Source organism: Sceloporus undulatus, chromosome 1, assembly GCF_019175285.1.
Source record: "Sceloporus undulatus isolate JIND9_A2432 ecotype Alabama chromosome 1, SceUnd_v1.1, whole genome shotgun sequence".
In the NCBI taxonomy this organism is placed as follows: Eukaryota; Metazoa; Chordata; class Lepidosauria; order Squamata; family Phrynosomatidae; genus Sceloporus; species Sceloporus undulatus.
The window spans coordinates 10,129,772-10,146,252 of record NC_056522.1 but is presented as its reverse complement, the minus strand read 5'-3'; the positions used below and the strand labels follow the sequence as shown (position 1 = coordinate 10,146,252).

The 16,481-nt window shown below is 41.1% G+C and overlaps 1 protein-coding gene across 1 annotated transcript in view; it reads right to left on the bottom strand.

The window, feature by feature from the left end:
* USP34 (ubiquitin specific peptidase 34) overlaps positions 1–15,990 on the bottom strand; it is a 170,521-nt gene extending 154,531 nt beyond the window's left edge. Inside the window, 1 exon segment of the mRNA XM_042447637.1 lies at positions 15,495–15,990. Within this exon segment, the coding sequence (XP_042303571.1) occupies positions 15,495–15,537 (43 nt within the window). The 5' untranslated portion in view covers positions 15,538–15,990.
* Between the last annotated feature and the right edge of the window lie 491 nt (positions 15,991–16,481).

The following is a 16,481-nucleotide window of genomic DNA, read 5'->3' as shown; positions in this document are numbered from 1 at the left end:
TTTTATGCTTGTAAGTATTTTAATTAATGTAAAATTCATGGGGAGATAATGTAAAATTTAACCTGGAATTTTTTGTTTTTCAACTAAATGGTGGCACACACATTCCCTAAAGTAATCAAAATCTAGACTACAACAGTGTTATACACCTAACCAAGCAATAAATGCAGAACAACTAAACAGACAAGAAAACTACAGGCTCCACTGAAAGTCACACACATAACATGCTTTTGTGTACCTTAAGGAAATGAACCTAGAAGCTGTTATGTATGTAGCACTAGATATTCACTTATCACCATATAAAGAACAGGACTGGAAGTGTTATAGAATTTTATAAGACAAAGTCATTTTTCAAAAGGGGAAAAAAAGTAGTCAAAACTAGATCTGTTAATGAGACTGAACAGGCAGAGACAGAAAAAGAGTATGAACGACAGAGATGGCATGACTGCTAAAGGAGCCCTACTATTTCCTCTGCCTCACAACATGTCTTTTGCCACTTCATGCTGCTGCTAACACCACACATTCTAAAGAGTGAAGTGAAAGAAACCTAGATTTACACTGCATACTTGTTTTTCTGCATAGAATTAAAACAAGCAGTCACTAGGGGAAATTCTGGGTCATTTTCTTATACAGGACTGAAGGAAAAACATGCATTCATAAGATTTGTACATGGCATAGCATGTACATTTGAAAGAAGAAGAGCAGCCTAGTTGGTCTTAAAAGATGGCTCCAAGGCAAAAGACATATGGCCCTCCAAAGGTTGTTGGGACTTCAATTACTCTTGCCTTCAATAATTATAGCTATTAATCAGGGGTCCAATGTAGGGTTGCCATAATTCTCTACTATAAACCAGGACAAAATGTAGGACAAAATTTAGACCAAAGTTTAGGACAATTGTAGGATAAAATTTAGCCCAAAATGTAGGACATTTAAGGTCCTTCATTTTTCTTAAATGTCCTACATTTTGGGCTAAATTTTATACTACAATTGTCCTAAATTTTGGTCTAAATTTTGTCCTACATTTTGTCCCCATTTATAGTAGAGAATTATGGCAACCCTAGTCCAATGACACCTGGGGGGCCAAATATTCTCCTCTATAGACCTAATAGTTTTCTTCTGCTTCTCAACAGTTGTAGAAAAACATATTGGGATCAACAGCAGATTCCTCACAGACTGCCAGTTTGTTCCACTGTACAATCTGTGCCATTGGTGATACATCAAACCCTACCCCACCCGAGTCTTGTCATTAGGAGGAGTCTTACTCAGGCAACAGAAATAAACTATCATATATACAAGCAAGTTAGATAAATTTGATTTTACATGAATTCTTGACACAAATACTCACTCTACATTTCAAAGTTCATAAATTTATTTCTCCCTACACCCATGTGCATATACACCCATGTGTTGTTGAGTAAAGGTAATACACCTTGAGCATCCCTTATTCCAAATGCTTGAGACTAGAAGTGTTTCAGATTTTGGAATACTGTACAGCTATTATTACTTCTCTGACCAGAACTGCAACATCACATAACAGTCCCCAGGGAAAACTATTCAGGGAAAGGAGGGTCACATTGACATCCTTGGAGGGCCGTTAGCTGCTTTCCTTCCTGCTAGAAAGGTGGTCAACTGATCCTGAAAACATAGCAAAATTGCTCCCACATTCCTAGAGGGCATTTGGGGCAATTCTTTTTTAAAATCCACCCTGAGTTGCATTTTCCTACTCTTACACTGTAAAGAGAAGCATAAATAAATAGTTTTAAAAAATTAAAAATTATTTCACATTGGGGGGTGTCCCCCCCCCAGGCCCAATAAAGCCCCCCTACCCTGGCATCCCTGATTTTGGGAAACAAGACAAATTTGGAAAACAGAGTTTGAATCTAGTTTGTTTCCTTAAACTGCAGTTAACACTAAACATTTTTTCTGGATTCAAACACAAAACTAAACTGAGGTTATTATTATTATACTTTATTTATATAGCGCTGTAGATTTACACAGCACTGTACATACAAACAATAAAATCGATAAAAATGAAACCTGCCAATGGCGTACATTTTTAAAAAGTTTTTACTCTCCTCACATCTACACTGGAGAATGAGAAGATATGGGCAACCCAAGGCTAAATCATAACTTAACATTATGGCTGGAACTTAATTCACATGAAAGGGAAGCTTCTGCATGAAACAACAGAACTAGCATTTATCAGCAACTTCAATGCTATTCAATTCAAATTCAATTGGGACTCTGGACCCTTTTCCCAATACAAATGGAAAATTAACACTGATTAACCAAACAAAAGCACAATATATTCAAAACCAAGCAAATAAACAAGAGAAATCTCATGTGTAGAAAATGAATAAACATTAGTCATGCCATAGGCCTATTGTAATGAAGAAAGTAATGAAATACCACTCCCGAGCAGGAAGCAAGTGGATTTTTCAATGCTGCTAATTCCATAATGCTGGCGCTACAACAGAAAAGGCACTGTCACATTACAACCATTTGGGCTTTAAAGATTATAACCAGCACTGTGAACATGGCCTGAATTAGATCACGTCAGTCCAGCTAGTATAAGCAACAACATTTAACATTGCCCAAAAAAACCTGGTCCCACTAAACATACCTGATGCTGTTGCCCAAACACTCTTCAAAGGTAGTCACATGCAAAGTATTACAATAATTCATGAAATCTGCCTATGCTAATCTTGTAGCACCTATGCCAAAACCCCTGAAAACCTTCTGCTTCTTCATGTAGAGCAGTGATTCCCAAACTCTGGTCCTCCAGGTATTTTGGACTTCAGCTCCCAGAAGCCTCAGTCATCTTAGCCAGTAGTCTGGGATTCTGGGAGCTGAAGTCCAAAACTCCAAGAACACCAGAGTTTGGGAATCACTGACTAGAGATTACTTGTCTACTCAGTAATCCAATAGGCATTGTTGTGTTCCCAAATAATTATGCTTAAGAGTGCATCTTTACTCAACGTAGGCAGCTAAGCTTGTTCTACCAGGTATTATATTTAGATGTTCTGATTCATGTGTTTATTTTGTATTCAATGATCAGCTCCATATATATATCATGTCATTACTGATGTCATCTGGCCATATGTATAACTAAAAATTTTGCCTGGACACTAAGAGGTATATTCTCATACCCTCACATAATAATAAAAAAGAGCCCTGCTGGACCAGATTTGAGGTTTGTCTAGTACAGCATTTTGTATTCAATATTGAGCCCTGGTGGCGCAGTGGTTAAATGCCTGTACTGCAGCCATTCACTCAAAACCACAAGGTTGCGAGTTCAAGACCAGCAAAAGGGCCCAAGCTCGACTCAGGCTTGCATCCTTCCGAGGAGGGAGCTAAAATGAGTACCCAGACTGTTGGGGGCAAATTAGCTTACTTGCTCATTAGCTTACTTGCTGTTCACCGCTATGATCTTTGGAATAGCGGTATATAAATAAAAAATATATATACTGCTTGGTCAACTAGACAGCTATGGAAAATCCACAATCAGAACATGAAAACAAAAATACAGGAAGCAATCTCCTTTTTTTAGTACAAACAAACTAGTACATTAAAAAAATATTCTTCTGGCTGTCCAGGTTTATAAGAAAGCCAATTATATGAAGCAATGCCCTACAGACATTAAAAGAAAGGAAATTCTGTCATCATTAGAAATACTACTTATTAATCACCTTCAGCGATGTGTGCAAACTGATACTGAAAAATTTAGTCACATGATTAATGCATCCTCTCCGTGAAATACATGCACATATGTTAATTCTGATCTCACATTTTCACAGCTTTTCAAACATAGTGTTTGAAGAATGCTCCCGCATTTTTTGCAAGGACCATGAAATAGCAATGAAAATTCACTCTCTACTGAAGAATTGTACAACTATATGCTAAAACTAGTGGAGGGAAGAGAATCAGGATATATTTTTTAAATTCTATGCTCTATTCTAATCCTAACAAAACAGAGATCTTGCTGGTCAGCAAGCAGTTAGATTGGAAATACAATCTGGTTTGGACAGAGCTGGACACTCTCAGAAGGAAGGATCTGGCAGCTTGAAAACATGGTGCATGAGCTGTGATTTGTGCCATCAGTTACATTATTTCCTTGTAAAGAATTTGAGATGAGTAAATCACTTCCCATTTCAACTAGTGTAAGACACCTAACTTTGAACTGCCTTTTTAATGTTTGGAAGGTTCAAGTGAGGCAAAATGCTACTGTACACACAGACCACAATGAACTACTCAACAAGCACTAGTTGCCAATTTGTTTCTGGGTTCAGTTCAAGCTGATGGTTCTTAATGATAAAGTCATAAGCAGTTCGAGACCAGGAGCCTAACCACCCTAAGATCCTGTCCAATTCTGAAAGCTAAGCAGGGCCAGTCCTAGTTAGTATTTGACACCAACAAATATCAGGTGCTGTAGGCTTATTTCAAAGAAAAGAATTGGCAAACACATCTCAGAATATTTCTTGTCTATGAAATTAATGGAGTCATCATCAACTGCCAGGCAACCTGAAGGTGCATGCACATACACACTATGGAACCTATTTGCATATCAACTTGCTGCAGAATAGTGCTCATTATCTGAGGCCTGTTTTATATACTACACGTTCAGAATTCCTTACTAAGAAGTTTGAAATCCAAAATACCCCAAAATCCAAAACTTGAACTACAAGTCAAGTCATAGTACATACCTGTATTGCATTTCTGAGGCTAGAGAGAGTCACAAGCATCTGTGAAATGGCAGGAATCCGTGCCTCTTGCAATTTCAGAAATCCTCAATCTCTCCAGCCTCATTATGTATTTGCAAATACAAGTATATCAAAAATCCAAAATACAGAACATTTCCAAGCATTTTGCAAAAGGGATAGTCAATCTGCTACCACCAAGAGACACTAGGTTGGTGGTGACATGAAACGGGATGCTCTTTTTGACAATCAACTGACTACAGTAACCTCTCCCAAAGAGTCACGCCAGTGTCTTCTTTCTCAACTCTTGGCAAAAGATTATTTTTTAAAATCGTTTTTCCTATGCTATGCTCTGCTTAGCTCAGCATTACATTTTTAAAGTGAAGCTCATCACTGCCCTAGCTCTTCAAACTATTGTTGCTTTAATATTTAATTTTTAAACTTGAGCATCCACAAATTTTGTTATTCACAGAGGGTCCTGGAGCCAAACCCCAGCAGATACCAAGGTCCCACTCTGTGTGTGTGTGTGTGTGTGTGTGTGTATGATCCTAAAAAGTAAAGATACAGTACAACTGTGCACTGAAGTCAGAATTATACAAGCCATTGTATTCCGCATCATCATGTACACATGTGAGAGCTGGTAAGTGGAAAAAAAAATGGAGACGAAAAAGATCAACTCATTTGAGATGTGGCGACGGAAAAGAGTGGTGAGGATACCGTGGACAGCCAAAAAGACAAACCAATGGGTCCTTGATCAAATAAAACCACAACTCCTCCTGGAAGCCAAGATGACAAAATTGAAACTTGGAGGTGCTTCATCCACAACGTCACCATGAACTGGGGAACTTGAGGGCAGTTAATAAGAATAAACAAAAACAAATATAACATACACACACACACATACATACAGAGCCAGTTACACTACAGGAGCTCAGATCTATGGCACGGTACAGAGTGCCAGGAAGAGGCAGCTGAGAGCCACCTCTCCTTGCTGCGTAGCCACGCTGCAGCATCCAAATTGCGTGGCTACGCAAAAAAGGACTGCTAAAAAGCGGATACTTTTTGCATCACTGCAAACAGCTGGCAGCGGCACAAGCACATCGTTGGAGTCCATCTGGAGTCCGCGCAGCAGTGACGTCATCACTACACGCGCCGTCTATTTGTTTTTTAAAAAATGGAAGAAATGAATAGAGGATATATAGGCCCGGTACAGATGGGCCCCAAAGGAAGCCCTCGTCACGTGCAAGGGGTGAGGGGAGTGTGGGTGGGGCGCCCCTCACACATGATGAGGGCATCCTTCGGGGCCCATCTGTACCGGGCCTATATATCCTCTATTCATTTCTTCCATTTTTAAAAAAACATCATTTCAGGTCTTAAAAATTTTGAGTGGGCCAAAAATAGCTTTTAACCTGTTAATTACATTCCTCAGTTACTTCTGAGGGTAGCCAGGGGTCTGGTGAACAGTCTACAAAGGACCAAGAGAGGCCACAAATGGTCCTGAACACGGCATTGTTTTCCACCTTGCATTAAGTCCTAGAGATCTCATCCATCATTCCTTTGTATCACTCAAATTAGATGCTCGTGGTCATGTTGAGAGGAATGATTTCAATTCAACATATGGTTTCTAAACACTTAACCCTCACATGATTTACCCAAGGGAAAAAAGCAAGGAGGGGTGACTTAGGAGCTGGGTTTGCTTAGTCTGGAGAATAATTAATAATAATTTGTTTTATTTATATACCGCTATTCCAAAGATCATAGCGGTGAACAGCAAGTAAGCTAATTTGCCCCCAACAGTCTGGGTACTCATTTTAGCGACCTCAGAAGGATGCAAGCCTGAGTAGAGCTTGGGCCCTTTTGCTGGTCTTGAACTCACAACCTTGTGGTTTCGAGTGAATGGCTGCAGTACAGGCATTTAACCGCATAGAGTTGGAAGAGACTACAAGGCCATCCAGTCCAACCCCCTTCCATGCAGGAACAAACAACCAAAGCATCCCTGACAGATAGCCATCCAGCCTCTGTTTAAAGACCACCAAAGAATATGATAGCCCTGTTTAAATATTTGAAAGGATATCATATTGAGGATAGAACAAGCTTGTTTTCTGTTGCTCCAGAGAATAGGACCCAGAACAATGGATTCTGGAAGATTCAGGAAGCCCGCAGTCTTGGTTTCATTTTTGATTCCTCTCTGTCTTTTATCCCCCACATAAGAGGCCACAGCCAAAGCCTGTAGATTCCTTCTTTACAACATTGCCAAAATCTGTCCATTTCTCTCGACCTCTACCACCAAGACTCTGGTCCATGCTCTGGTGGTCTCCTGACTAGTTAACTGCAACCTCCTTCTGGCAGGGCTTCCTCTCTCTCATCTTCGTCCTTTAATTTCCATTCAGTGGCACGCATCATTACATCTGCTCACAGCTTTGACCCTGTTTCTCCTTTATTAGCTTCTGTTGTTGACCTTTAAAGCCCTGCATGGGCTGGCCCCTCATTATTTATCTGAACTTCTTTCTCTGTACATTCCCACTCATACCCTCCGTTCTAGTAGTCAAGGTCTATTGTCCCAGCCTAGGATTCATCCCTTCTCACTTGCTGCCCCTCACTCCTGGAACATTCTTCCCCCACGAACATAGGTCATCACTTCCTTGACCACTTTTAAATCTGAGTTGAAGACTATCCTGTTCAGGGAAGCCTTCCCAGGCAGTCTAATTTTTGATCGGATAGCTGATGTTGTTGTTTTTAATTGTTGCCTGCTTATTTTAACCAATTCTATTTTATATTATTACCTATTGTTTTATATGTATTTTGTAGATTGTATGCCATTGGCAGGTTTTATTTTTATTAATTTGATCATTTGTATGTACAGTGCTGTGTACATTTACAACACTATAGAAATAAACTTAACAATAATAATTCTAACTACAGGAAAAGAGATTCCACCTCAACGTTAGGAGGAACTTTCTGACAGTGAGAGCTGTCTGACAATGGAACACACTCCCTCAGTGTGGTGGAACCTCCTTAAACGGAGGTTTTTAAACAGAGGCTGGATGGCCATGTGTATTGGGGTGGTGTGTGTGTCTTGATTGTATGTATTGAAGACTCTGTGGATTAATGGTTCTTGTGTTGAAAATTGGGTAAGCTAGCCTGAACTCTCCATGGAAGCCAAAATGACTAAATTGATGCTGTCGTACTTCTGTCACATCATGAGAAGGTACGATTCCTTAGACAAGACAATGAATGAAGATGGAGAAGGTACAGGGCAGTAGAAAAAGAGGAAAACTGCATGCCAGATGGATAAACTCAATCAGGGAGATCATGGGCCTCACCCTACAGCACCTGAGCAGAGAGGCAGAGGATAGAGGGGAGACATCTCAGTCACAGGGTCCCTATGAGTTGAAGTTGATTCAAACACAGCTAGCAACAACAAACCTTCCTGGATGGGGTTGCATTCCTCCAGAAAGAATAGGTAAACAGCTAGTACTCCTAGATCCATCTTCGTCATTGCAGACCTAGGCAGATTGGTAGCTCTGAGAGTTTGGGGCCATTACTGCCTTGTCTGTCAGCTACAGCCTCTCCTGGAAGTGCACTCTTTGTAGGGCTGCCTTGGAAGACCATAGAAACTGCAGTTAGTGCAAAATGCAGCAGTAAGACTGTTCACTGGGATTCTATTCAGATACAGTACCATATAACACCAGTTCTGGAGGAATTACACTGGCTGACAATATATTTCTGGTTTGAATTCAAGGTTCTGGTGATAACATTTAAAGCCCTAAATAGCTTGGGACTTCAAAATCTCTCTATATATGCCTGCCCAAGAGCTGAGATTTGTTAGAGGGGCCCACCTCAGTGTCCTACCAGTAGGGGAAATAAACTGTGGGAGAATTTGCAGTGACACTCCAGTTGTGGAATCCCTTCTCTCTGGAGCCCCAGCTGGCATCATCTTTGGGATCACTGAAATCATTCCTGTTTGGGGAGGTGGCATGGCTTTTTACAAAACCCTTTGGATCTAAATGACTTTATCCAGAAAGCACATGTCTTATGGTCATAATATTTAAATTTGTTTTAAATCATTGGGTTTCAACTGATAAACTGCTTAATACATTTTTCATCTTTTAAAACTATTTTTAATATTTAGGGTTTTAAACCAATTTTATTACAAGCTAGTCTGGAATTTCTGGAGACAGGGCAGGATATATAAATATTTAAATAAATAAACAAATAAATGAATAAATCTAGTTGCTCCTGCATTGTTTGCAGTAGCCTTCCTCTAACGAATGCCTTCTGTATCTGTTGTAGTGCAAGTCTCATCATTGCAACCTGGGATCACGCAACTAGTAGTCCAACATGCAAAGACGACAGCAGGTTGAAGGACACTAGTTTACAGCATCATAGCCTTCCTCTTTCCCTTTACAGAACTTCTCTAGTTCACTGCCCAATATAACTACTGTATAAAAAGGAGGAAGGCAGAGGTCTGGAATCAACTGATATAATTTCCCAGCATCACACAAAAGTGTGACATATTCCTGTACTTGAAAGTTTTAACTTACAATTGTGTGAGCACAGTACAGAAGGCACCCCCAAATAACTTACTACAGTATCTAACTGTGCCTTATATTATTGTGACAGATGGTTTTGTTGTGTTTTGTTGTTGTTGTTTCTAAAGCAAAACAGTACCAGCAGGAAATGGGGCTACTTGCTTGACTGGGTTTCTTTTTTTTGTCTCCCTCAAAAGTATGCTTCACATCAAATCATGACAGAAAAAATACAAGTTTCTCAGGGCAATTTGCCACCATATGAAGTTATAAAACTGCCTGCAACACGTAGCCCTTTCTGAACATCATCATCATCAACAACAAAACAAAAACCTTTGTCCCCACCTGGGAGTCAAGGTGACTTACAACAGTTGGCCCTCCTTATCCACAGATTTTTATGCACGGATTCCAGCATCCACAGCTTGAAAATATTCCAAAAAAAGTAAAAATTCCAAATAGGAAACTTTGATTTTTCCATTTTATATAAGGGACACTATTTTACTATGCCATTGTATTTAATGGGACCCAAGCACCCATGGATTTTGTTATCCACGGAGGGGAGGGGGGCCTGGAATCAAGCCCCAGCAGAGAACAAGGGTCCACTGTAGTAAAAATTCACAGTATATAAAGTAATTAAACCATCAGGAAATTAAAACTAGTTAAAAACATAAACCATTTTTTTAAAAAAACAAGCAAAAATCTAGCACATTATAGAAATACTGTTTCTTTAAAAAACACTATTGTGTAGCCCATTCTCCTTTTCTCTTAGTGTAAAAGCGCTCTGTAAAGCCTATGGTGCTATACAAATAAATGTAATAATAACAACAATAATAATAATAATGGTGGAGGTGGGAATCATTCATCTGCCATGTGCATTATGGGAATGAGGAAATGGATTTTGGATATTTAATTTGGAAGTTAAGAAAGGCACTGTCTTATAATGGAAGCCCCTCTTCTTTATGTGATTCCCCTTCAGCTGACTTTTATCCCACAACACTGAAATCCAATCTTATATTGTTGCCTCACTGTGTTACTCACTGCATGGAGTGGTTTCTGAAACATATGTAACCCTTTCTGTTTCATATACAAACCTGTCAAAGATAAAATACGCAATATTTTCTGCATTCTGTTTGGTATACATGACAGATTTTTAACCATGTTCGCCGTGGAAGTTTAATTTTGTCCCTGGATGTCTCTCTGGTCTCAGTTCCAGCCATTTCAGTAAAATGGAGAAGCAATCCCCATTATTCGGCAGCCAGGGCTGAGGAGATCTGGCAATCTGTAACTCAGACGTTTTCATCAGGACCTCACTCTTTACTAGTTTCCACCAGTTGATTTTTTTAAATGAACTTAAATTGGTATTTTGAGCAATAACACCGCTATGCAGTAAAGTTTCTTGAACACTATCGAAGAATCTAAAAAATATACACACGAGCCAGAAAATATCCTATTTAGTGGAGGCAGTGATTTCTTACAACTGCTCTCGCCTCTCCCAAATGGGTCCTATTTCCTTAAGGGATAGAAGCACAAAGTAGATTTTTAAACTTCTGCGCTATTTTAAATTTTCTTCTGCTATATTTTACATGTTGCATGTGCTACATGCAGGGGATTGGCCTTATCACAGTTTATTCCATTATTAGTGCTTTTGTTTTTTAATTATCATCATTCTTCCTGGGGAACTGAGATCAGGACATCCTCCAAAAAGGAAAATTCTCCCAGAACTCTCAGTTGCAACTAGGCAAATTACAGGGCCATGTTTTCTGGGTGTACCAATGGCAACAAGGCATCTCACTACAGAGTTAAGCTGCAAAAGTAAGTCCACTAAACAGGGAATAAACTAAGACGGAATGAGCTCCAAAACACACTGCAGAAATAATCCCATTTGACACCGCTTTAACAGCCCTGGCTTAATACTAGGAATACTGGGCTTTCTAGTTTTGTGAGACATTTAGCCTTCTCTGGCGCCACAATAAACTACAATTCCCTGGATTCCCTAGCACCGATCCAGGGCAATTAAAGTGGTCTCAAACTGGATTATTTCTGCAGTGTGTTTTGGACCTGAGTCGGATGCATTTCTGAGTAGCCACATCTTTATGGTTAGTGGGGAATGCTAATGAAAATACAAAGTAGATCCAACTGCCAAGTATTTTGCAATTTGCACAAACAACTGTCTTCTCTGAGTTCAACTACTACAGTTACATCTCCCTTCCACATCTCTGCAAAGTATGTGAAAACCATCTTAAAATTATAATAGTTATTATTCTTAGTAGTAGTAGTATTGCCTTTCCCCACTGCCATTCCCTCCTCCTTTTGTGTCATGCCTTTTTTAGATTGTAAGACTGAGGGCAGGGAAATGTCTAATTAACTACACTCATTCCAGAAGAATTTCAACATATGTACATCAGGCTCCACACCATCTTCAAATTTATACCTGTATCAGGTCAAAAAAGCCATATAATTAACTGGTAAAATTAATTTAGACCCAGTGTGACGTAGTGGTTTGAGTTTTGGACTATGATTCTGGTTCAAATCCCAACTCAGCCATAGAAACTCACTGGGTGACTTTGGGCAAGTCATGCTCTCTCAGACTCAGAAATCTGCCAAGAAAACTCCTTGGCCTATGGGTCAGAAAAGATTAGAAGGCACAAAACATCAACAAAATTAATCACATAAAAAGCTTAAAAAGTAGTCAAAAGTAATTCACTATGATGTAATTAAGACTTCTCATAAATGAATGCATGCTATTCTCAACCTGATCTGCATCTAAATATCAGAAACTGACATACCAAATACTGTACTCAAAATAATAAGGGCCAGAGCTGACAAGTCATTGGTTTTTGAATAGGAAGATGCTTCGGTTACAAGTAAAACAGTCAAATCAACTAGTAAAGCAACTTAACAAGAAATTAAGAACTTGAGGTTTTACAAGTTTGTTCAATGTATTTATTCTTCCAGAGCCTTCATCTATGAAGAGTCCTGTATTTAAATTTCTAATTTCTGAAACTCTCAGTATCATACTCTGAAAAAATGGTCTATTGTTGAGAAATAGGTTTTTTAAAATCTATTTAGCCCAGCAATCTCTTCAACCTTGCAGTACTGTATTACAAAGTAAAAGAGAATGGGTCTGTGGCACACAGGAACCATTTTATGACTTGCAGTCCAAACCATGCTTTACATGGAAGCAAATTTCAATCAGTTGCAGAGAAAGCATCACAGAAATAACACTCTACAGTACTTCAAAACGATTGCACCTCGAATAGTAACCAAGATTCTCAGATGGTCAGAAAAGAGAAGATCTCGTGAACCCAGACAAAGCAACTATCTTAAGATAAATGAAGGTAAGTGGCGTATGGGAGAAGATGGGCTTTTCTGACACTAGGCAACTCCTTACATTTTATCAGAAAGAATTGATAACAGACACAAGATAGGAAATACAATACTACTATCACCTCCTCCTCCTCCTCCATAGTAACCCCAGCCTTCCAAAACAGAGGGGTCACTCCAGTTCAAGACCTCCTTGTCCTCTGGTGGCCCCCATTTAGGATCCCAAGTGAGATAGGAAGAGAAGCTTGCAACTACAGCTTTACTCCTTCCCTGCTAGAAACACACACAAATGCACCCAATTGCAGCTGAGGCAGGTCTCTTTTCCCTCCCTGCCTGTTCCTCTCCCAAAAGCTAAGCGAAAACTAGGCCTCAGCTACCATGGCTCCTTGGTGGGAGGGCATAATCCAAAAGAAACACCCAAAGAAAAGAGATAAAGAGCCAGTTTACCCTCTTCCACAGGCATCTTTCATCAGAGGAGGAAGGTGCATCGCACTGCCCACCTCACTACTAGCATTTTAGGAGGGATGAGAAGCAAGTAATAGTTGTGTGTGTCTGGGTTAAGGAGAAAGAAAATGGTTCTTACCCGCCACTGAGCCTGAAAAACACAACTGATAGTATGCATGCCTTCCTAGGCACACTCAGAAAATGTGTCTACCCCCCTCCAAAAAACAACCAACCGCTATGGGCCCCATGGAAACCCTGCAGAAGGGGATGAACTGGCCTTCCTTGGGTTTTTAATTGTTATTCTTACACACTGTGCGCCTCTCCTTCCAACAAGGAGGCCGAGTAAAAATAAAAATGGAGAAGGAGGCTAGAGGGGAGGGTTTACGGTTACGGGATGGCAATGTGTCCATAATCCCAATCCTCCTTCCCCCTCCCTAGAATCTCCCCCTTTTTGCTGCCCTCCATCCCTTCATGTGCAAAATAAAACACACATACACATATGTATCTATATATGAGAATGGTCGTTGGGTGGAGGATTGGAGGAGAAAAATGGGAGGAGTAAGGACTCTGATTCACACACACAGAAATACATACATACAAACGATGGGGGGGGGGGGATGGAAGAAAATGTATAAAATGATACTCCTCTCTAGAAATAAAGAGTCTGATTTACACAAACACACACATTATGTATGCGAGAATGATCATGGGAGGATCGGTGGAGGAACATGTATAAAACCCTCCTCCTCTCCAGGAATAAAGACTCCGACACATACAAACATACACACATATATACATATATAAGAATGATGGTGGAAGGATTGGTGGAGGAAAATGTACAAAAGCCTCCTCCTCCTCCTCCTCCTCCCGAGGAGTAAGGACTGAGATTTACTTATACATACACAAACATGCAGATATATGACTGGTGGGAGGGGGAGTCGGAGGAGGAAGAAGGTATAAAATCCTCTTGCTCTCGAGAAGGACTGAGGCTTACTGATTCACAGACACATACATATGAATAGACGTATAGGCATGATTGTGTGTGTGTGTGTATATGTATGTATATGTGTGTATGTGTGAGAGAGAGAATGATGGGAAAAATCGAAGGAAGAAAATGCAAAAAACCCTCCTCTTCCTCCTGAGAAATAAGGCCTCTGACTTACATACATATATATATATATATATATATATGGGAACAAAATGGGGGAAATCCTCCTCCTCCTCCTCCTGAGGAACAAGGCCTTTGACTTACACACAGACAGGGAGGGGGTGAATGCATATAGCCCTCCTCCTTTGAAGGAGTAAGGCCTTCTTACTCCTGCAAACACACACATAGGATTGTGGGGGAAATCGGAGGAGAAAAACATATAAACCCCTCCTACCCCCCAGAAATAAAAGCTCCGATTTACTCATACACTCAGACATATATGATCTTATGGGAAACCGGAGGAGTAAACTGTATAAAATCCTCCCCCCCTCCAGAGGAGTAAGGCCTCTGACTTACTCATTGAGATAGATGTGTATATATATATATATGTGTGTGTGTTCGTTCATGAGGGAAATCAGAGGAAAACCTACAAAACCCTCCTCCTCCTCCTCCTCCTGAGGAGTAAGAGGTCCGATTTACTCATGCACAAACCAACACACATACGCACACATATATACACACATATACACATACACACGATAATCGGGGAAACCAGAGGAATAAAATGTATACAATCCTCCTCATCCTAAGGCCTCCGACCTAGTTATGGATACATACAAACACACACACACACACATTCATGGGGGAAATCTGAAGAACAACACGTATAAAACCCTCCTCCTCCTCCCGAGCAGTAAGACCTCCGACTTATTCATACAAACACACACACACACACATTATGTGTGACACACACACATATATCATGTGTGTGTATGTATGTGTCTATGAATGATCGTGAAGGAAACCTGAGGAGTCAAATGCACAAAATCCTCCTGCTCCTCCCGAGGAGTAAGACCTCCAGCTCACTCAATACACACACACAATTATGTATATTCATATGTGTGTGTGTGTGTATATATGTGTGTGTACATATAAAACCCTCCTCCTTCCGAGTAAGGCCTCCCTCCTACCCATGCATACAGACACACAGACACACACACATATATATATATATATATATGATCGTGGGGGGAACAGGAGAAGTAAACTGTATGAAACCCTCCTGCTCCTCCCGAGGAGACCTCCGACTGAGGAAGCTGGAGGAGCCAAAGGCATAAAACCCTCCTCCTGCTCCCGAGGAGTAAGTCCTCCGACTTACTCACAGACAGACTTATATATTCAATATCTATATATTACATATACACAGTATATATATATATAGAGAGAGAGTGTGTGTGTATCTATCTGAGCGATCGCTGTGGACCCTGGAGGAGCCACCCGCCTAAAACCCTCCTCCTCCTCCTCCTGGGAGTAAGTGCTGCTGCTGCTGCTCTCCTTCTTGCTCCGGGGACTTACTCTCGTTCAAGACCTCCAGGAGCTCGGCGCAGCTCTCACACATGGTTCATCCAACGAGAGGAGCAGCAGGAGCCGCCGCCGCCGCCTCCCGACCATTGAGCGACCGCTCGATCCGGGCGCCGGCGATGGAGGGAAGGGAAGAGAGAGGGAGGGAGGGAGGCAGAAAGAGGGAAAGGAAAATGGGGGAAGAGACAGAGGAGGAAGAGGAGGAGTGAAGGGAGGAGAGAGGAAGAGAAGGAGGAAGAACCGTAATATGTGGAGGAAGGAGAGGAGGAGGAGGACAAGGAAGAAAAAAGGGGGGTCCCCGATGCAAAGGCGCCCACGTCGGCAGAGGAAGAGACGGCGAAGTCCCTCAGTGGCTCCAAAGGCCTCCACAAGCCGCCATTTTGCTGAGGGGAAAAGAGGAGGAGGAGGAGGAGGAGGAAGAAGACGAGGAGGGAAAGGAGGCGTGGCTTAGGAGAGAGAGAGTGAGCCACACACAGAGACAAGGGCCGGCCGACGGGAGCGCACACGTACGTACGCGCGCGCACGTAGCTACGTACGCGCAGGCGCAGGGAGAATGCGTCCGCTAGGCAAAGTGGGAGGGATGTTTCGTATGTTCGGGTGTTTCCGGAAAAGGCGGCGGGAGAGCCGAAGGAGAAACAAAAAAGGGAGGGGGAAGGTTCCTCCTCTCGGAGAGGAGGATTCGAGAGGGCAAAATGGCGGCCGGGCGGGAAACGTCTCGAGTCGTGACGTCACCGCAGCCCCGCCCCGTTCCTGGCTATGCTCTTCTGAGGAGAATAAAATTGGCTGGATGCTTTTTTTATGTACAATGCTCATTTTTTTGTTAGTAAAATAAAATATATACACGGTACATAAACGTAATAATAATAATAATTTTATTTCTTACCTCTCACAGCGGGTTACAACAACATACTTCAAAGACAATCATTACTTTATTTATTTGTTTGTTTGTTTTTGTCCCGCCTTTCTCCCAAAGTGGGACCC